Consider the following 22,555-nt stretch of genomic DNA (forward strand, 5'->3'; position numbering starts at 1 on the left):
AGAAGTTGACTTCTTGGCCTTCCACAAACATTTGTCCATCTATAAATATTTCTGAACTCATCATTGGCACATACAAGAACATTAACAAACCTTTCTTACTTACTTCCACAATGTGTAAAATTTTTTGAAGTGCAATTTTTTTCGTCGGATATATCTGGGCAGTCTTTTTCACCGTCACATTTCAAGTTTATGTCAATGCATTTTCCATTATCACATTGAAATTCTTTGTCGGTACATTTCTGTTTCGGACATCCCATCTCATCTGTACCATCATTGCAGTCTTTAGTGTTATCACACCTAAATGAATAATGAAAAATATTAACATATTCATTAATATACTCCCAATGTCTGTTATTACAATGAAAAATAAACTGGGTTAAGTAAAACATTTTTGGGAATCCCGAAACCAAATTAAGTTCAGTTGGATCTGGGATTTTCATCATTGTAGTCTCTGCTATTACATTGAAAAACAAACTCTGTTAGGTTAAACATTTTTGGGAATCCCTGAAATCATATGTATAGGGATTCAGGGATTCGCGAAACCAAATGTATGGTTTCTGGGATTCCTTATAGTTTCTCACAGTGAAATAGAAATACAAAATTAAAGCATATACTGATAAATGCTCCGTACATAATCACTTTTGTGGAAACAGAGACCGATGAACAAGAGAAGGCCTGATATTGAAATAAATAACCCAGATAGCGAGAAAATCAGTTTGGGGCGATTAAGGGATAACTTCAGATCACCGGTAGGATATTGGTAAGTTTAACAATTTGGTCACTTTGGAACGAAAATATTATCTACCCTTTTCTGACTACTTAGAATTTCGTCAAGAAGTACTGCAAATGCCATTAGGACATAAGAGATAACATTTGCAATATTGAGGATATACGAAATGAAGAAAAACCGAAGTGTTTCAAATTGACAGTCATTTTGAGGAAATAAATGAATGATTTCGATTTGATCGTCAGATGTCTAGAGGCCAATGAACACCGAACAGAACACGAACAAGATATATTATATATAATCTCTTCATATAAGAAGACAGAAGTCGTTCAGTAGGCATCAGACATTAAAAAACATATTTTGAAATAAATGAATATACTGTTTGGTTACTTGTTAACTAACAGGCACTTTAAAAGGTTCGGTTTTCGCTTGTCATCAGATGGGCAGCATACGACTTCAAACCGCTGAAAAACGACATCTAAACTACCATAACTATTTATTAGCAACTGAGAATTGAAAAATCGGATTTAGAAAGATTGTTACTGAAACTTGATAACATTTGTTTTGAATTCTCACGGTTGTTTTGAATTTAAAACTCGTTTACCAAAAAATAATTTGTAATACAAATATCACCTCACAAAGTTTTAATATCGTTCTCCTTTGACAATCTCTCCCTACCAATTAATTGACCTATCTTCATATTTAGCTCTTCAAGCCTGCACTTCATCAATGCGTAGTTTGAACAATTAAGGGTAGTTAATTCTTCTAGAGACGGTTTTATCTCAAACAAATTTCATTTTTGTGGAAAAAGAAAAAATTATGAACCTATAAAACCGAGTTTGAATTATCGGCTATGTACAAAAAGCTTGGGACCACCCACTTATGGCTCGTAGTTCCAAATAAATTTCTTGAATCAGCTATATCAGTCACCGGAAAGGTTCGCTTGAAGTCTATTTCTTCGAAATATTCTGGTGTTTGACTCAAAGCTTTTCCTGTTGAATCACTTGGCAGCTTTCTCGATGATGAGTCTTTTAGAATTGGGATGATTTTACACCACATTTTTGTAAATGTTGGTGCAGGAGATGACGATAAACGACTACACGGACTAACTTGCAGATTTAGTACAGGTCGATATATTCCTGTAACCATTCTGCTAACGACCTCATAAATCGAGCTTTCAAATCTGCAAAAATTCCAGTAATTCTAGAACCATCCGTTGTGAGTTGTGAAGATAAAAAACGTCCTGATTGTATGTCTTCAATACCTTTGTAATTTGGGATTTCACCTGAATTGACACTGTTGCTAGTTTCCATGTTTCGTATTCCTCCAAATCTCACGGTTCAACTGCAGACGTTGGTGGAAAGGATAAACAACGAAAATATCCAAATATTGGAGGAATAATTAGAGAAAATATCGGGGCTGGAAGGCCGTAGACGAATGTAACTTATAGTACCAAATGTTCCACCTACTTCTGCGCCGGGTATTATCAGTGGTATGTGCATTGACTGCGAAAACAACGACTGGCTGTTTTTGCTGAGACTTCAACATATAACATTCGTATTCGCAGTCCACGGACGTACCACTGATGATGTCTACCGCATTAGCGGACAAAACCGTTGATGTAGATGGTACATGTTGAACTTTGCTTTTGGAATATATATTCATGGAGAAGAATTCTGAATATTTGAGAATGTGGTGATTCACAACTTGCTCCTTAATATTCGATATCATTGATGGTAAAGTAACTGGTTTATACTTTTTTGAAAGATTTTTCAACCCTAAACTCGAACGACCTTCCATTTTTTGGACTTTGCACCAGGAAACGCAACCGGTGAAAAGTGGTTTGCAAAGTTTAAACGAGGTGAAATGAATGGTCATATATAGTGCATGAATATTCGGGTATGCGAAAGCTTTGTTCAAACTGGGTGCCGAGTGAGCTCACAATCGACCAAAAACAATAACGAATTAATGATACAGTGTTTGAAGCTGTTCCACCATAAAAAATCGTACTTGGACGTCGATATGTGATAATGGTGGAATCTGGCTCAATCGTTTCACACCAGAATCAAAACGATCATCATCTGAGCGGACCACACGTAGTGAAACGACTCCAAAACGTGCAAAACACAACAGTCGAATGGCAAGGTTATGGTATCAGAATTTTCGGATGCTCTTGGTATAATATTCATCGAATATCTTGAAAAGGAAAATTCCATCAACAGCGACTATTACCTAACATTATTGGAGCGTTTACGAGATCACCAAAAAAGACTCCAATTAAATGAAAAAGAAGTGCTGTTCAACCTAGATAATGCACTGTGTCACAAATCAATGAAAACGATGGCAAAACTGTATAAATTGCTTTCGCATCCACTGTATTCTCCAGATCTAGCCCCAGCTCCTTTTTTTGGTTCTCAGAACTCAAGAGGTCTGAGAAAGAAATGAAAAGAAATTTAGAGCCAAAAAGAGGTAATCGTCGAAGCTGAGGCCTATTTTGAGGCTAAAGACAAATCGTACTAATAATGATATCGAAAAATAGTATGACCATTATAATCGTTGTATCGTCCTCGAAGGCAAGTATATGGAGCGATGAAATCAAATGGATTAAAAAAACTTTTTTTTTGTTATTCTATGAACTTTTCAACCCAACTGTTATAGCGCTATCTGAACTGCTTTCGTATGAAGATATATCTCATATTTGGACTAGAAATATTTTCATTAACACATATGAAACCTGAATTACAAATATTAAAACTGAATTGAGATAAAAATTTCAATTGCTGGGAAAATATAAAAAACGTGTTAAGAGGAAAAATAAGTTGAAGTTGCTACAACTGAAGAAAAAACAAGAGCTTGAGCTGGCAAACGAAGCAGTGGAGGTCATTTTCAAAATACATAAAAATGAAACTGAAACTGGCTATGACATATTAGAACATCTCCGAACTATTGAGGAAGGATTTGAAAACCCAGGACAGAAGAAAGGAATACAATACAACACAGACGAGGGAACCCAACTCAGAAAAACGAAATGTTTTGAATAAAGCCGGTAAAAATAAACAAAATTCCAATATAGTTACCAATACCCTGGAATCGACAGTCCAAGAAAAATATCGACCTAACCACGATAAAATACCCGTTGAAGTAAAAATGGTAAAGATATCCATTTTGTATGGCAAAAATCTGTTTGGAAATTATCAGCCAGTGACCCCCCAACTGAGAATGTGGAAACCTGCTGACATACTTTCCTTGCAAAAAGACTTCAATCCCTTCAATACAAACAAGATGATTCCACCAAATGATCTTCATCTGTTTAAAAATATATTTGACCAAAACAACCTCCTCACTATGAGAAGAAGGAGAAGTATAGATTCAAGTATGGATAACCTTGAAAATGAAATAGGCACCGATTTTAATGAGATTAAGAGAGAAGGTCAGAATTTTTGTCCAGAAATATATTCGGAAAATGATGAACTGGAGTTCGTGTTACCTAATCGAGATGAATTTAAAATTCAGGAAAAGGACGGTGCTACGGAGATCAAATTTGTTCGCCATAATGATAACAAAAAATTCAGACAAAACAAAAAGTCAGAAAGGGACAATTCTCTTAAACTTTTCAAAGATGAGGCAAGTGATCATGTTGAATCTCCTGATTATAAAAAAAGTATATTATCTGGAAACGAAGACGATATTGTTGAAGCTTTTAAAAGAAGGGAACGAAAGGGCAGTGGAGTAACCGAGGCTGCCTTTTTCTCATACCTTCACACAAATAATCCATTGGAGAGTTCTGTTCATTCCATGAAAGATATGATGGATCGCAGAAAAAAGAAAGACGAAGTAGGTCATTCTTTGATGATTGAAGGAGAAGATGGTACTCCCGTTACTGAAGATTCATTATACTCATACCTGTTTGAACTTAATCCCTTGAAAGAGTTATCGAAGAATGACGAAAAGAAGGAGGGCATTGAAACAGTTCAAAACCACCAAAAAACACTTCCTGCTTCCCAGAATCTTGAAGAAATCGATACATTGATTCCACATGAATTTGAGAATGGTTTATTGAAAGATAGTATGAAAAAAATGATGAAAGATAAGGAAACTCATAACAAGTATGATCATATCACTGATGAACCCATCATTGAAAATGTTACTGAAAATACGTCGAGTTTCTTTATTTTTGGTAGAAACTCAAGAGATGAGGTGAAATCAACTGACACCTTGGAAGAAATAAAACACAATAAAATAGATTCTAACCAGAATACGTTAATAATATTCAGAAAATACCGATTAAGAAAGAACAGAAGATGTTTGGAGATCTGATTAGTAATCTGACAGGTTTTTTCTCTAAAATCAACAACCAGATCCAGAATTATGTGAAGCAAATCATTAACTGATTTCAAGACATCAATTTACATTTTTACTTTTGTATTTCTCGCCTAGTAATAGTTCAGTTAGTTGTTAGGGGTTTTTTGTTGTATATTTTATATTGTTTCAATAAATAAGTGATGAAAAATTTGCAGTTTTCCTAGGGATCATATTTATCCATGAAATTTTGAAGTAAGAATAATGGAGACGTTGACAAAGAAAAGGTTATAACAAACATTAATTGCTTGAAAACATTTTCTTCATTATTATATTAATTACTTTTGTAGTAATTTTTCAAATTCGATGAAAAATAAATAAAATGCAGGGACTCACCTCCACATCATGGGAATACATTTTCTATCATCGCAAAGAAAAGAAGAATCCGGACATGTGGGTACTTCGCAATGATCCTCATCAGAGTTATCCCCACAATCATTAGAGCCATCACATTTCCAAACATTGGGTAAGCAATTATAATTCCGGCACGTAAATTGATCCTGGTCAGGGCATACACATTTTCCGTCTTTCAATATTAGCCCATTCGGACATAAGCAAGCGAAGTTGTTTTTAGGTAAACTTACGCAAATGTAGGGACACGAGGAATTGCTACATCCGTTATTACGTGTTTGAATACTACTAGAGATAGCTTTTAGGCTCATTATATCCGAAACTTGTTTTAGTACAGTTTCTACATTTTCGAAGAAGGTTTTGTCTGCTCTCGATATGGAACTACTTTTAGAGCTACCCCAGTAGAGACTGTTCTTCAAAATCGCGATCGAAATTGGATATGTTACTGAAGCTACTTTAAAGAAACCATTTCCTTGAAAATCGCTACTACCAATATAGTTTCTTCGAGGATCTACCCAGTAAAGTCTGTCGGTCATATAATCAATTGTTAAACTACTGGGCATTTCTACCTTATCTCTGCCAAATAGTGTCTTCACGTTACTTCCATCTGAGTCAGCTCTGTTGATTGTTGCATTGTCATCCGACCAATCGCCCCAAAATATATAACCGGCTATGGGGTGTACTACAATACATGTAGGCTTTTTCAAAACTGTAGAGTTCAATATAGTAGTTGGGCTTCTGCTGATGTAGTTTACATTTATCGACTGTATTTCTGTACGGGTACCATCGACAATGAAAAAAAGCGTTTTTGATATCCAATCTAAAGATATTCCTACAACAGTATTCGACCCTCTATAAATCTGCGTTGTCGTGAAATTATTGTGTCCCAAACAAAGTTTTTCTATTTGGCCTATTGTATTATTATAAGTCCAATAGACACAGTCAGACGTTATATCGAAGTCCACGGATGAAATGTTCTTCAAAGACTTGATCGGAAATTGTTCTATCATATCAGTTGAAATATTATATCGTGAAATACGATCCCTTTGACCAATAAGGAGAAATTCATTAGCATCGTTTCCTGAACAAGGAACTATGTCAGGCATATACAGACTTTCTAAACCACCACTGCAAAGATCTCCAGCTATTTTTTGATATCCTTTTGTTCTGTTATAAAAATGACCTGGTCTGCAGTTAGCTGGAACCTTATATGGATCATAATACTTCAGTGGATTGGCAAGGATACATCGATGTGGAATGTCAGTTGATATAAACCCATAATCGCTAAAAAAGATTTATTTCATTAATAAGACTACTAGGAAATGATATAGAATTTCTCACTGATCTTAACAAAATAGTTTATAACATTGTCTAGATTATTTATTCTCTAAAGTACCGAGATTGTATTGAGAATATATCCATGTCAAAACTATTGATTTTGATTTTTTCGCCCCTAATTTTGTAGCATTACTGTATTCAAAATAACAAGGGAATTGAACACAGCCCATGTTAGATAGTAGCTAAATTGCTCGAGACAAATTCTTTCAAAAGAGATATACCACATTTTTTTGTAACGAAATGGAGTAGTAGAAAGCCAAAAACTTTATTTCCCAAAAATGATATGGTAAATGTCTCCGAACCGGATATAATGTCAAGTCAGACAATTCCGCTTTCTGCTTCAATAAGTTTGTTGGGGGTTAAAATGAACACCAATATGTCATGGCACAATCATGTCGCTGCAATTGCAAAGACTGCTTCTCAAAAAATTGGAACACTGTTCCGAACCGGAAAACTGTACACACCTCAGCAACTTTTGAAGCTTTATAAAGCGCAGATCAAACCTTCTTTAGAGTATGATTCTCATGTATGGAGCTCTGCCCAAAACATATCCAGAAGTTGCTGGATTCCATCCAGAAACTAGTCATCCGCCTGATTGGAGACGCAAACATCACGTGCAACCTTGATAGCCTGGAACATCGAAGAAAGATTGGAGATTTGTCTCTCTTCTATAGATACTTTCACGGGATTACCGAAGCCGAAGAACTTGAAGCAATTGAGAGGATTCGTCGGAGTCGTGGGGGGTCTCAGGAAGTTCATACCCAGGCTTGCAAAGCTGGAAGGGGCTCTGACGGATCTTATGCAGACGAAGCGCCTGAAGAATGGCAAAATGCAGTGGACCGCAGTTGCTGAAGAGGCCTTAGTGAAGATTAAGGAAGCTATGTCTGAACCGATGGTTTTAGCACGTCCTGAAATGTCATTACCGTTCACAGTGCAGACAGACGCATCAGGAATAGAAATGGCGGTCGTGCTATACCAAGAGATGGGTGGAATAAGATAAGTGATTAGCCATGCCAGCGCGAAGCTGAAGGGGGCTGAACTCAACTACCATGTCAATGAGCTAGTAAGCGTTTCATTCCAGCAAGAGCAGTACATCAGAAATATGCGACGAAATGTGGCTGCTCATCGTTTTGAGATTCAACTCAGTACACCTCGAACTTCACCGTTCAAGAACTCTTTCATCTGGAGAACTTTGTTTATGTGGAATAAACTTTCTGAGAACGTTTTTTCCAAATGGATTTAATCTCCAGAGGTTCAAATCCAATGTAAATCGTTACTTTCGCACAGGCACCGCTCTGAGAGCGCTTTGAGGATTTTCCTGTAGAGCTTGTGTTTTGTCTTTGAAGAAAGGGTATATATAACAAGATCCAAGAGTGTGAAATGTACTATACTGTTTGAGGTTTATAACTTTCCACAGTCAGAAAAAATAAATGTGAATCAATTAAGAATCTGCAGAAATGTAGTAAAGGGCAAACTAAAAAGTTCACTCAGAGAAGTTACTGCGTAATATAAACTACTGAAAAGTCCAATTAGTCAGTAACTTGTATTCATAAATTTTGCTTACAAACTGAAAAAAAATCAAATGAAAAAAATTATAATTGTTACTTAGCTTTGTTATGTGGTGACGTTCCGAAAAAACAATACTTTTCCGTTTTCAAAACCTAAAATTCACTATGAAAATCTCGCCCCAAACTGTGATAGTGCTAATTTCTTTTGACACAAGTCAAAATAATTTATGAATTCGACAACTAACTTATATTACGCAGTAACTTTTCGGAGTGAACTATTCAGTTTGCCACTACACTTTAGTAGATTTTCTTTTGATTTAGCTTTTATTTTTTCAGATTGTAGAAGGTTATAAACCCAAAACAGTATAGAATATTGAGTCCTCCACAAAAAAAGTCTTTTGAAGAATATGTATAGGGTACGTGCCACTAATAGAAACGAGAGAGTTATATGGTGTTGTAGTCCCTCCCTATCCCCATCCATGAAGAAGGTTCTCATGATTTTTAAGAAATAAGACCTCGAAGTTTCGTCCTCTAGAAATTTCTAGAACAGTCCGGAACATTCGAGAATATTGTCGACCACTTGAATCCTTTTTTGGGGCTACCCGTTGGCAGGTGGACATATAAAGCAAGATCCGTCGAGGACTTGAACGCCACTTTCTTTTCAGTGAAGGGCAGTTTGTGACCTTAGAATATTCTTTAGTCAAGTGAAGTATAAAAGAATAAAATAATTTTCATATCTCTAAAGATGCTTTTCGCTCGTTTGAACAGGATTCAACTGACGAAGCTAGTGTGTAGCTAAACGCTTCTTTAGTGAAGTCAATTTTGTAGAAAATGCTCCATTGTCATGGACAGTATTATTGATTTTCATCAAGTAGCAGATCATGTATTGATATATTATTGAAAATAAATCAATTAGAAGCAGAGGAGTTCCACTAATACCAGTGTATTATCATTTCTCCACCATCTTCAGACTATGGAGATGTAAAAAGAAAATTGTCGTTCCTAGTAAGAGTGTCGAATAAATATTTGAAGGGTGATTATATCATACAAAATGTATCAAATTGAAAATATTTTTATATATCTTTTTGTTAAAATCTGTTTTCCGTTAATCAGATGTCGCCCCTTACGAACGACAACTCTCAAAAGTCAAAACTTGTGCGAGCTAAGGACTAACGAAGTCTCACCTTCTAACGTGTGATTTATAATCGTATAGTTCAAGTAAACGATATAGTGCAACCTAACTTCCACAAGCTCCCCTTTAATGATATATTTAGGGAGCAAACTAATTTCGTTATTCAATAATCATTTCTGATTATATAAGAATCACAATAACTAAGTTCGCACTGGAGTGCGAACTTAGAGTGGAACACAGCAACCATAGAACTAGTAACGAGACTTGGGGACAAGGGAGATTACGACCTCGTCCTCGAGTCATGTAAATACAAATCTAAGTGATTCCTGAAAAATGACTATAAAGCAGGAGCCGAAACGTGGAAACGATGAAAATTATAGCCGTGGTTCAACCCGGACAACAGTATATCAAATTACTGACCGCAGAAGCCTATTCGAACATATATATATATATATATATATATATATATATATATATATATATATATATATATACACTTTTTCAAATGTATTTGTCTGTAAAACTTCAAGTAGTTGGTTTTTGGTACAGTAATCTTCAAAATACAAATTGTTATCCTCAAATTTTTATTCGGTACTTTGATGAGCTGTTGCGAATGATAGGAAGCGTTGTCAAGAACTATCACACTATTTGCATCCAAATTTGGGATCCATGTGTTTTCAAACCATTTCTCGAAAATATTAGCTTCCATGTTCTTACGATAGTCAACATTCCAGTCCTCAAGTTTTTTTCCACATAATTTCAAAGAATTCCATCCTGTACTACCTCCGCAATGCACAATGATTAGTCGTCATCCCTTGTGTGCAGGCATGTTAGGCGTACACATTCTCGAATCATCAGTCCACCCTTTCCTGACTTTGTCTTGAGTGTCATACCATGTTTCGTCCAAATAGAAAATTGGCCGTTGTTCTTGTCTATATTTAGTTATTTGTTTCAAGTATTTGTTACGCGATTCCACTATTTTTCTACTTTCCATAACTGCCTGACATTTGTTTATTATTTCAAATCTAAATCCTAGTTTCTTTATCCAATTCTGAAGAGTTTTGTCACAGCAGCTCACGTTATGGCCGCAAGTTTTCAATTTCTTCCGTAAGATTTCAGTTGTTGGAATCTCATTGCTTTTGTAACAGTCGTATATTATTTTTTCAATGATTTTATTACATGAAAATCTAAACATTTTGGTAATCCTGTATCACATCGCTTCTTGCGTTCATAAGGTTTGTTTTTGACTATTTTACGTACCGTTGAGAAAGGAATTTATATCAAATCTGATGTTGCTTGTGATAGTTTGTTTCCCTCGGATCCAAACTTGAGATGTAGTTTCTTTTATACATTGAAACATGCTCTCTGTGTTTTAATATTCAAATGAATCCAAATCTTATTCACTGGTATCTCTTTTTCGCATTGTTCACCATCTCTATTGGAATCACTACACTGGAAAAAGTCAGCGTTGTTTTCACACTCGTACTATTAGTACTTGTCCAAGGACGCCACATTTTAAACAGGTAACCAAAATTTCAAGTTTTCATAACTGCACCAATATCGAATCGCATCACGATCAGTTCCTGAACTGAACCCGACGGCAATAACCATCACCGCATCCCCGATTTCTATTCGTCCCCGTAACATGACTTCAGATTTATTTGTATGACTCTTCAGCAAATCATATTGGTTTTTTAGGCCTTTGAGAGTGCCAACAACTTTAAGTGTGCATAATATCGTTTACTTCGACTATACATAATATTAATATATGAATATATTGTCAATATATCTGTAAAGTGCATTTCTTACTGCTCAAAACCTTCCCAATTATTTTAACCACCTCAATCGGTTGAATGAGACAGTTCAAATACATTTCTCAAAATCATTCCTCATGAAACTAATGAAGGGTGTTTGGTTGAGGAATTCAATTATATATAGTAACATAAATTTGTAGTTCTCACCATATGAAATCATCGGCATCACAATTACAAGACTGTTTGGAGATATTTCTAACATAAGTCAAACCATGCCGACAGTTAGCGTGAGGAATTTTCCGTTCATAGGTTATTTGTTGACCAAGAATACAAGGTATGTAATACTTATTATCTGTATTCTGCCTGGGAAACCATACTGTGAAGTCGTTCTACAAACAGAATTTTCAATTAAACTTTATATATAACTATATGAAAATTTCTGACGGAGGTTTATTGATTGAAAAATCAATACTTTCAGGAAAAACTGCATAGAACAAAATTTGCTCACAATTAGTCATAAATCCAATCATTCCATTCCTGGTTTTACTTTTAGGTAGGAACTACATATCAATTTTTAATAACATTGGTGTCTTTGGTACAACTATTTGGGAGAAAGGCTATTTATAGAAATAATTTTCCGACAATTATTTTGCCAACAAAAAAATTTCGCAAAAGGATTGTTGGCCATGATGTGCAAATTTTTATGCCTAACGTTTCGTCTACAATTCATTAATCTGAAAAAAAACACCAAGTCTATTTTTCGGACAAGGAGAGATCATCGCTAACACCGCACCACAGTAAGCCCCCTCACTTGTATGGACTACCCAAAATCCATAAGAAGGACGTTCCGCTCAGACCGATCATCAGCTCCAGAGATTCGGCTACTCAAAACTTGTCTGCATTTTTACTCCCATAATAAAACCAATACAAGAAAAAACATCGTCCATTGTGATAAATTCAAGGCAATTTGTCGAACTACTACGGGTAATTGAAGTCGCACAGGAAGATCAACTAATAGTTTCGACGTGGAAAACCTTTACACTAACGTTCCGGTCTAAGAAGCACTCCAAATCATACAGAGGAAGCTATCCGAAGACCGGAGTGGTTTGAAAATCTAGCCATTGAAGAAGCCCTCAAGAAACCTCGTGTCTGGTTGAGATACGCTGACGACACATTCATAATATGGAACCATGGGAAAACTGAACTAGACGACTTTCTGAAACACATCAACAGCGTAAGACCTTACACTTTCACAATGGAGAAAGAAATCCACAACGAATTGCCATTCTTAGACGTATTGGTGAGGAGGACCGACACTCAGTGGGAAACATCTGTATACCGAAAACTCACTCACACAGGACATTATCTGAACCACGAATCCAATCACCATCTATCGACTAAAAAAGGAATCATTAAGACTCTATTAGACCGTGCTTTCGGGCTCTGTAATACAACGGCAGGTCTTGAAAAAGAGTTAGACATCATCAAAAATGATCTTCAACGGAATGGCAACTCCAAAGCGATGGTAGAACAGACTTTGACTAGAAGACAGCAGGAACCTCGCAAGGAAGAGAAGCCGTCACAACCAGTGCTTGCACTTCCCTACATCAGAGGATTATCGGAAAGGACAAGAAGAATTGGTTCCAAGTGCAACATCAGAACCTGCTTCAGATCCGGAAACATCATTCGTAGCAGTCTCACGAAAACCAGACCACCAAACGCGGACTGCGATTCCAAGAATTGCATTTACCGGATACCGTGTGAGTGCAGAAAATCCTATATTGGTAAAACTAAGAGGCCTTTGAATGTTCGCATTGCCGAGCACAAGAAACACACAGTTAGAGGAAACCAGCAAATCAGGAATAGCAGTGCATGTTTGAAACCATCAACATAACATTGAGTGGTCCCAAGCTGAGATCATACACAGAGAGAAACATTGGTTTAGGAGAAAATTCAAAGAAGCCGCATACATGTTGTCCAACATCGTATTTAGCCAAGCTACCGAAGAGATACCCATCATCAAGCGAAACGGTCATCTCCCACTAAACCAGTGAAGCGAAAAAAAAGGAAAGCTGTGATAAGTGAAATTACTCGAAGGACCCATAAATAGTCATCTCTCGAAAGAATCAGTCCAGTTAGTTAGGGAAGCTATAGATTACGCTGTAGACGACCCCTCCCGATGTAAAAGGCGCCAACACTCTGTCGAACGAAGCCCCCATGTCCCCCGTTAACAGACGAATAGATTTTTCATAGATTGGTACTGACGTCTGAGGACTTCATACCGCCAATATCCCCTCAGTCATGAACCCATTTGTTATTCTTCAACAAAAATCAGCTAAAACGGTAAGGGAGCTGGGCTCCAACCTGATTGAAATGAAGACGCTTGGTCGGTCAGTCGAATCAGCTCAGTCATCACCAGATGACGATTGTGGATACGTTCTTTCAGGGATTTCAAATCATTTTATATAATATCAGACAAGTCCGAACTAATGAAATTCATCATGAAACATTGTCAATCACCTTCACACACTCTCTTATTGACGATAACTCCGGACACTCGCATAGGACATGCCTGACAGTTTCATCTTCCTGTTCACACATCCTGCATAGAGGTGTGTCTACTAGCCCCATATTATGGAGGTGTTTCCTTAGTTAACAGTGGCCAATCAGAAATCCTACTGCTTAGATTTTTCCTGGTCATCGCCAAATACTTCTTCGGCGCCAGCTTCCCAGGGTCAATCAAGGTAATCCTGGCAAGATTACATCCTTTGATTCCATCCCATCTCTTTAGGGATTGAGCATGGGTGTGACGTTTGGCTAGTTCCGCAATTGTCGAAGTCATCAGGGCGTAGTGCAACTGCCGCTGTAGCTTGTGGCTTATTCGCATTCACCTGCAACTCAAGAAAACCCCACAAAAAATCTAATGGGTTCAAATCGCACGATCTCGGTGGCCAGTTCACATCACCTCCAGTGAGATGACCATGACCGGAAATCGCTGGTGCAGAATATCCAATATGACTTGAGCTGTGTGGCATCCTTTTGAAACCACATGTCATTACTGTCCAGATCATTTGTAGTGCTCGCCGTTGATAGTGATGGTCTGGCTAACGTCATTCTCAGAGAAATATGGAACGATGCAAAATTCCCCATGTTTTGGTCTGCGAAAGGCCGAGTTTTTGTGAGCGATGCAAAATCGACTGCCTTTGATTATCCTGCACATTCTCACAGACAGGGGCGATGTTCTCAGCAGATCTTGCGTTTCGTCGACGTACGGGTGTTGTTCGATCGTTTACTTTCTCAAATAGTCCTTTCGGTAGGACGATTATAGCGACCGTAAAATGGACGAAGCGCGCGGTACGTTGCCCGAACAGAACACCCATTCTGATAAAACAATTTTATTATTTGCACGTGTTTTCGAATACTATATCCGTCCATGATGATTTGGCAAAGCAGACTGAATAAACGACAACTATTTTGACAGATGCCGCTTCAACAAAATGGTCATTATCAAATGTGAAAGCTCAGAAATCTCGGTTAGAAGATCCTACAAGAGGCGAAGGTCCAAGTGTTCTAGTTGTGTAGGTATTGAGCAATTCACCTACCGCGATCTAAGATGAAACATCAGGCAAAAAACCTGCAGACCTAGTCCAACAAACCCGGAAAATAACTTTGCTACAAGTAATGTTTCTCAGAAACACATCATTCATCTTTTCATTTGTACTTATTAATCAAAACCGATATCGAAGAGCACCATTAAATTCCATAAATATAATGACTGAACAGTATACAAGTAGAGTAATTTTATTTTCTCACCTGAGAACAGGTTCGGTTGAAAACTATTTCCAAATCGATTTTTACTGTCATCCATTCGTGTTTTCCCGGGAGTGAACCAAACAAAGTGAAAATAGTGCTTTCATCTGTTGCACTCAATAGCTCATACACTTTCATAAAATCATTTTGAAAGATGATTTCTTTCCAATGTTCACCATCATCAGTAGAATACTTGATAACTCTAGTAAGGGCATGATTCTTGAAATCTTCAACTGCAACAAGAATGCCTCCATGGTCTCCTATTCTGTAAAGATGACTACCTTTTAGAGTTTGCCTCCAAGTAAGGCCGGCATCAACGCTAATGTAAACATCACGTTGACCTTCCAAATTATTTCCCATAACACCGGTAGCCAAGATCAGTCCTGGTGCAGTTTCGCTTGAAAAAATGCTCGTTGTTTTTGTATCAGGAGAAAGTTCGTTCAATTTTTGAGTCAAGTGTAGGGAACAATTCTGGGATAACACGCAACCAGTCGAGACTCCACGATGATTGGTCTGAGGAGCTACGATAGAATGCCATGAAACACCGTTATCGAATGTAATGAGACTTCTCAAATTTTCTGAATTCAAAACGTTATCATCTGATTGATGAATTTGCTGGGAAGCTATATAAATACCGCTTATTCCTTGCACTTTGTAGACATCCACAAACGCGTTTTTGGAAACTTTCCTGAAAAAAAAAATTGAAAAATTACTTTGGTCGCATTTACTTTTTTAAATTTTGGGTCTTCACATTTTCGTTTTTTTTTAAATTGTATTTTCACTACACTATACCATGATAGAAGAGATGACAAAGAGAATTCGCTGATTGTAGAAATAAACTGAAGCCCATCAAAGTAGAAGATTTACAGTTGTTCAAGTTACTTTTTTTTCTATCAACACATAAAATGTCATAAATATTTCGTACTACTTCTTGAACCAAAGAATTTCAATTCCGTACATATAAACTCAACTGTGTAGAATACTATTTCACATTGCCATTCCCGCACTGTTATGTCAAATAAAGAAATACAACAATTTTACATAAAGATCCTGATTGTGTTTATTTTATACTAAGAAAGGAAAATTTTTCAACATTAATTTTTATACTTATTACTTTGCTTTTTCGTACACCGCCTTGTTTTAGGAATAATAGGATCATGAAGATGGGAAGAACTGAACAATTTAAAATGGGTCTCGGCTGTATAAGTGAATATAACAAACACAAAAATGGAGGTTTCTAGAAAATCTACACCTTTATAAAGCTCAGATCAGACCTTCTTTGGAGTCTTGTTCTCATGTACGGAGCTCCGCCCCTAAGCATACCCTGAAGCTGCTGGATTCCATCCAGAAAAGAGCCATACGCCTGATTGGAGACGCAAACATCACTTGCAACCTTGAAATTTGGACATTTTTTCTCTTGTATAGATGCTTTCACAGAAAGTGTTCAAGTGGCTTGTCACATTTGATTCCACCAATCCACATATCAGAAATACGCGACGGACTATGGCTGCTCATCGTTTTGAGGTTCAACCAAGTACACCTTGAACTTCGCTGTAGAAAACTGCGTTTGTGTGAAATAAGCTTCCTGAGAATGTTTTTCCGAATGGATTTATTTAGCGATTCAAATCCAATATGAATCGCTACTTTCGCACAGGCACCGCTCTTAGAGCATTTCAAGGATTTTCCTGTAGTGTTTGTGTTATGTGGTTGAAAAAAATGCTTGAAAAATATGATGAACTTCGCTTACCACATATATCTCAAGATTAATTTTTTATAAATTACAAGAAGGGGAAACGTACAATGCAACGCGTTGCCAAATACTGAAAACTATACAAGTTATTATTCATAATAATAACCACACAATGTTCATAAACATTTCAATTTCGAATACTCTTTTGAAAAAATTCAAAAGAGCATTGAAACGGAAATATTTGAACGAAATCTAATGTACTCCCATTGTCAATAAGAACGGTGGTTCGTAACATTACTAACTTCTTTTTTCTAACCGTTTATAATTATGTCTAATATACTATTGTGTCAATTATATATTTAGTACTTTCACTCAACAATTTGTAAATAGTTTTGAATATTTTTCTCTGTTATTTTTTCTGCCGATTTTTTTTTCGTTTTTTGCATTACATTTGTGAATGTGTGTATATGGGTACATATATGTGTATATGTATTGTGTATACATGTATATATAGTTCTTTTTTTTTGGCCTAAGATGAAAAACAGAGGTTTCATCTTTTGGTGCAACCAACTGATCTTCAGCCTTTCCCGTTTCAGTAAATGTTCACATTTATTTATTGTATCATTATGGGAATAAAAATCTATTATTATTATTATTATTAGATGCGTTTCGCTAACACCGTAACTTCCTTGGTTCTTATATACAGCAATAATAGGTACCTAAATTATTGAGTGGTTGATAGTGGTCACAAATTCACAACAGAACTAGAAACTAATAATTCAATAAACTTTTGAGACCTCACAATTACAAAAGTTGATAACAAACCCGTACAGATACAACTATAAACAACTATTCTAATCACCACAGCAACATAAATTAGCAGCTCACCACACTTATACAATATTGAATAGCATCAGCAAAAAAACTGAAAGGATTAGAATGGTAATTCTACTAATCCTACTCCTACTAATATTATAAATGTGTAAAGTTTGTAAAGATGGGTGAATGTAAAGTATGTATTTACGTTTTTTACTTTTTCACGCATAAACAGCTCAACGGATTCAAATGTAAGTTGGTATATAGATAGACCATGACCTGGAATAACATATAGGGTAGGTTCCCACGGTAACGCGGATAAAACAGCGGGTAACAGTGGGTATCTATTGATTGACTAACACTCTTGGATTAACGTACAGCCGAAGCTACTGTACCTATAATCATGAAAAATGCAGGTAGGTTCATTGTATAGCGTAAATAAGGCATCAAGAAAGGGAATCAGGAATTTCCACCCCCAAGGGGAAAAATGGGATTTCAAAGATTGTATTGAATTTCTTCAGTTTTGAGGTTAGAAAATGTTTTGGGTTGATGAAACAATATTGTAACTATTTATTTAAAATAGTCTGTCACAAAACCTAATGTGACAAAGCAAATTCTACGCAGGCGAAGCCGCGGGAACAGCTAGTAATTTATATTTGAAAATATAGTAACTCAAAAAATATGCCAATTGCACTAAGTAATGAATAACTTCGAGAATCGAATTATGTTACCTATAAAGAAATTTCGCAAAACAAAACGTCAACGACGTCGCGTCTGCCCGCGTTGGGGTCGCGTTCTTGGCAGTGGCGCTGCATTGCTTAGACCGCCCCTCTACCTGCGCATCTTCCCCGTCGTCTTACAGTAGACGCGACGCGTAATGGCTCATTGCCTTGCGTCAAGTTACCCGTATCGTGATAACTTTTAAATGATTCGTTCTAATTATTTAGTGTAAAAGACAAAGTTTATCTATATTAAATACTTTAAACGACAATTGTATCAAGTTTTATAAGAATTTGATAGATATTCTGAAATTTTATCAAGATAAACAATGTTATCGTGCACAATCTTTATGTAACTCCAACGGAATAGGCAGCGCACGCCAAGATATCTCTCAGGGAGCAAGAATTTTTCCGACTTACTTAATACTTATCGTTATATTATGACCAAAATTAAACAAAATCTTTGTAAATTGTAGTCTGATGTATAAGCTGTATTTATATAAAGTTTCATCTTAATCCGTTCAGTTGTTTAGGCATGAAAGAGCCACAAACATACATTTATATATCCTCAGAAACTTTCACATTCATAATATTAGTATGGATTTGAGAATATGAGGTTATGATTGAATTTATTATGCTGTTATAACTTTACCTGTGTGAAATGTGGAAAAACTCATAATGATAATTTATTAAACGGTACATTCCAGTTTAGTCGGTTGATATTGAAACTATCGAACTATCCACTTCAAGATTGGTTTTCAGGGTGAAATATTTTAATGTGAAATTCAACGCATTCATTAGTCATCCCCTTCCTAAAACAACCCTCATGTCAAAAAGTTCGACTGGAAATAATAGTTGACTGATCCCATGGGTTGGGCTACCTATCGGGTGCGTGTCCAGGTGGCGGATAGGGCAAAGACCAGGGGACTGGAGGCCCTGTTCGGGAAGCCAATGTGGCCTTACGGACGGGGTCGCCGTACTCCTGGTCAGTGGCAGAAATAAGTGGGGTGAGGGGAACTAAAACTCCCCAAAAATCTTTGCAAGCTAAGGTGTGAGGAATTGTGCCAACAGCTGTCGTTATCAGCCTACCTATGGTAATGCGGGGCTCTGCCAGAGGTGACCAACTCTTCCCTTGCTACTCATGGTGCTCACCGCATGGAATGAGGTTGGACATGGCAGATCACCTCGTGATGTAATAGAAAGGCCAAGGAGTAAGCGCATTTGCGGCGCCGAGGCCAAAAGGAGAGAAAGAGCGAAGGAGTCAGGAGTGACAGCAAGTATAAGTGCAACCTCCTCCTCCCCCACTCACCTCCAACAACAAGGGCACTTAATGTGGCGGGCGCCAAGAGCTCCGCCTTGAATAAAGGCAAGGAACCGGCTGCCCCTGCAGGAAAGCTACCTCACTTGTGCACCTTCACGAAGGGAACCCCAAGAAGGTTGAAAACGGCGCGCAACGACAGTAATGTCGCTGCATCTTCAAAACCTTCGCGGAGGTCATCGTGAGACACCTCAAGGTTGCCAAAGAGAGTGTGTGTTCGGTGAGTCTTGGCCTACACCTGCCAATATAAACTAGATGTCTCCTAGTGACCACCTTCCTGGAAAGGACAGGATGGACGATGGCCTAGGAGGACAACTCGTCTGTAGGATGTAGCCTAAGTGCTATGAGTCTTCACTCACCCTCCCTACTCTACAGATATGGAAGGTCAACTAGATATTCCACTATTTGACATGTCCAAACTGATCACTATTTGAAGATACTAACGGAAAAAATATTAATGAGAACTTGCGGTGAAGCATTTCATCACCTTGTTACTGCTGGAGTTGTTGATGTTTATGCCAAAATAATTATGTGTGTGTTTGCACTAAGAACATAAAAAATCTGCAAGTACCGCTTCTTTCTCAACGAGAAATATCCGGGCAGAAATGTAAGACATAAATGTGTATTGGAACATGAATTCATGGAACAACATATCCATTCAGAAATAGTCAATAAAAAAGACATTTCTATTGAAATTTTAAATCACGTTGCCTTAATAGAAAATTTAGTATTCTTGTTGTTGTCCCAAGCATCAATAGTGAGTGGTACAAACCTCCTCAAAACTAGTTCCACCTTAACAAAATGAAATCTATTCTTTAATTGAAAGAACATGATTTCGACAGAAAAGTTGCATTTTGTGAGATCCTCTCGGATCGCGTCAACCATAGGTTAGGTTAGGTCCAAAGTGAGTGGGTCTATTCGAACCTCCACCGCAACACGCATGGGTTTATTGTGGCTCACACCTATTCACACTCGACCAAATAAACCCATGTTCTTAACGAAGCCGATTGATTTGTATGATGAGTGGTCTTTCAGGCCAGATGGTGAAAATACGGCTCTGCCGAATTCTAAAACTGATTCGGTCCCTAGTGGGGCAGGCACAAAGTATATTCTCGGCTGTTTCATCGTTAATGAGGTAGTCGGATAGTCAAGGTGCAAGATTCTTCCTTGATACCCGCGACAACCTTCCCATATGAGTGTTTTTGCACGTCAGCTATACCTGACGATGCCTTAGATTCAACCGTGCTGGGCTTTTTCGGCTCTGGTTATGATGAACCGTAATTAAGTTTCATTGTGTTCCATATGTTTTCCGTTTGAATGTACCTTTTATCTAAATGGGCTTGTGACATTGTAGTGGTTCCAATCTCATCATAGCACGCCAAATCCAAACCCAATATCCTCAAAAACTGAATGTTTGGTCAGGAATTATGTGTAACCATATTATAGGACCAATCTTTTAGATAGCAAACCTAAATGGTGAAGGATATTTCGTTTTGCTGAATAATCAATTTATGTCAAGCAATGCCATCCAGTTAGAGCCTCTATTGCAAAATGGGATAATTTTTCAACAAGATAGAGTTCTTTTTCATTGCGAAGTACCAGTATGACACTTCTTTTATAATAACTTCCCGGGTCCACGTATTCTATAGAATGGCTTCCCAGATCCCCCGATTTGATTCCACCGGATTTTTTTGTGGGGATGGTTGCAATCAAAAGGCTACGAGACGCAGCCAACAACTTTAGGTAATTTACGGAAAAAAAATCACCAAGTGCTGTAGGCTATGAACACCAGATATTCTGCATTATATGCATGTTAATGGTGCTCAGTGATACAGTGATTTTTTCTTCAGTTACACTTTCTAGTTCGAAATTGAATACACACTTAAAAAAAAAGGTTCTATTTTTTCTGGCATTGCTTATCATGGTTATGGCAAACATTTCACAAGGTTGGATACAAAATTGAATGACTTTTCAAATGAGCTGTCATTATTATCCCCATTTGAAATTTTCAACATGTAGGTTTTAATGTTTCATCAACCTCTTGCCAAGATGTGCGTGACAAAAGGTTGATTTTTACGTAGAAATATGTCTTTCCCCTTGAAAACCAAATCAAATGTGTTTTCAAAACCAAATGACTCATTCAGGATTGCATGTTTTGACTGGAATATAATCTATGTTATTTGTTATACTTTTCGTTTCTCTGATAAACACTTCTGCGTCATGATATCTTGTGATACAATGATTTTGAGAAATATATCAATGTGTAGGTGCATTAATTCTTTATAAGAAGCATTATTATAATGAGGAAACCAATACATTGTTGTTTTGAAAAATGAGTATTAATCTGTACTTACGGTAACCATGTATTTTGGAAGCTGATGGAAGGAAAGAACGCGAAAACATTCTCAAGTGATGGAGTGAATCGAATTGTATCGTTGATTCCTCCCAAGTCTTCAGACACATATAAAGTGGATGATTTAATCGAATGGCTGGCAACAATTAGGGCTCGATTGTCTGAAACGTCCACCACGAAATAGCTGAGAATTTTTTTTGTAGTTTCGAAAACACATTGAAATTGTTTTCCCAATGTGAAGGAAGCGAATAACGTCAAGCTTCCCTGAAAAAAAAGAGTTAATTGGAACGACAAAAAATGCTTTTTCGAATGTCATTGCCAAAGATGATTGTGGATATTATTAATCGAAACGCCACGACGTGAGTGGGCGGGGTTGCTTTAATTTTTTTTTCACTTTCATTTTTATTTGTTCGGAATCAAAGATTTAGGAATTACTCTTGACCCGAAAATGTCATTCGTACCCCACATTGCAATTTTTTTTCCTAGAGCACTAAAAATATTAGGTTTCACTCTTAGATCTGCAGAGAAATTATCTCTCTATTCAATGTTCCAATCCATTCAAAAAGATTGTGAAAAGATCATGGGGAGCTGTTGAATCGCTTGTATGACCATGCAATTCTGATGGCTGGAAACTTCAACGTACCTGAATATGCATCATATTCAGAAACAGATCGCAGTAG

The 22,555-nt window shown here is 37.0% G+C and overlaps 1 protein-coding gene across 1 annotated transcript in view; it reads right to left on the reverse strand.

The window, feature by feature from the left end:
- LOC111514750 (sortilin-related receptor) overlaps nucleotides 1-22,555 on the reverse strand; it is a 46,242-nt gene that overhangs the window by 13,581 nt on the left and 10,106 nt on the right. Inside the window, exons 5-9 of the mRNA XM_023171029.2 lie at nucleotides 21,877-22,139; nucleotides 14,983-15,667; nucleotides 11,377-11,558; nucleotides 5,423-6,721; nucleotides 104-297 (exon numbers count right to left, since the gene is read on the reverse strand). Coding sequence (XP_023026797.2) covers nucleotides 104-297; nucleotides 5,423-6,721; nucleotides 11,377-11,558; nucleotides 14,983-15,667; nucleotides 21,877-22,139 — 2,623 coding nt within the window. The remainder of the gene's footprint in view (nucleotides 1-103; nucleotides 298-5,422; nucleotides 6,722-11,376; nucleotides 11,559-14,982; nucleotides 15,668-21,876; nucleotides 22,140-22,555) is intronic.

The sequence above is a fragment of the Leptinotarsa decemlineata genome, unplaced genomic scaffold, assembly GCF_025532065.1.
Source record: "Leptinotarsa decemlineata unplaced genomic scaffold, Ldec_3_MD MMD2_tig00026328_RagTag_RagTag, whole genome shotgun sequence".
Lineage (NCBI taxonomy): Eukaryota > Metazoa > Arthropoda > Insecta > Coleoptera > Chrysomelidae > Leptinotarsa > Leptinotarsa decemlineata.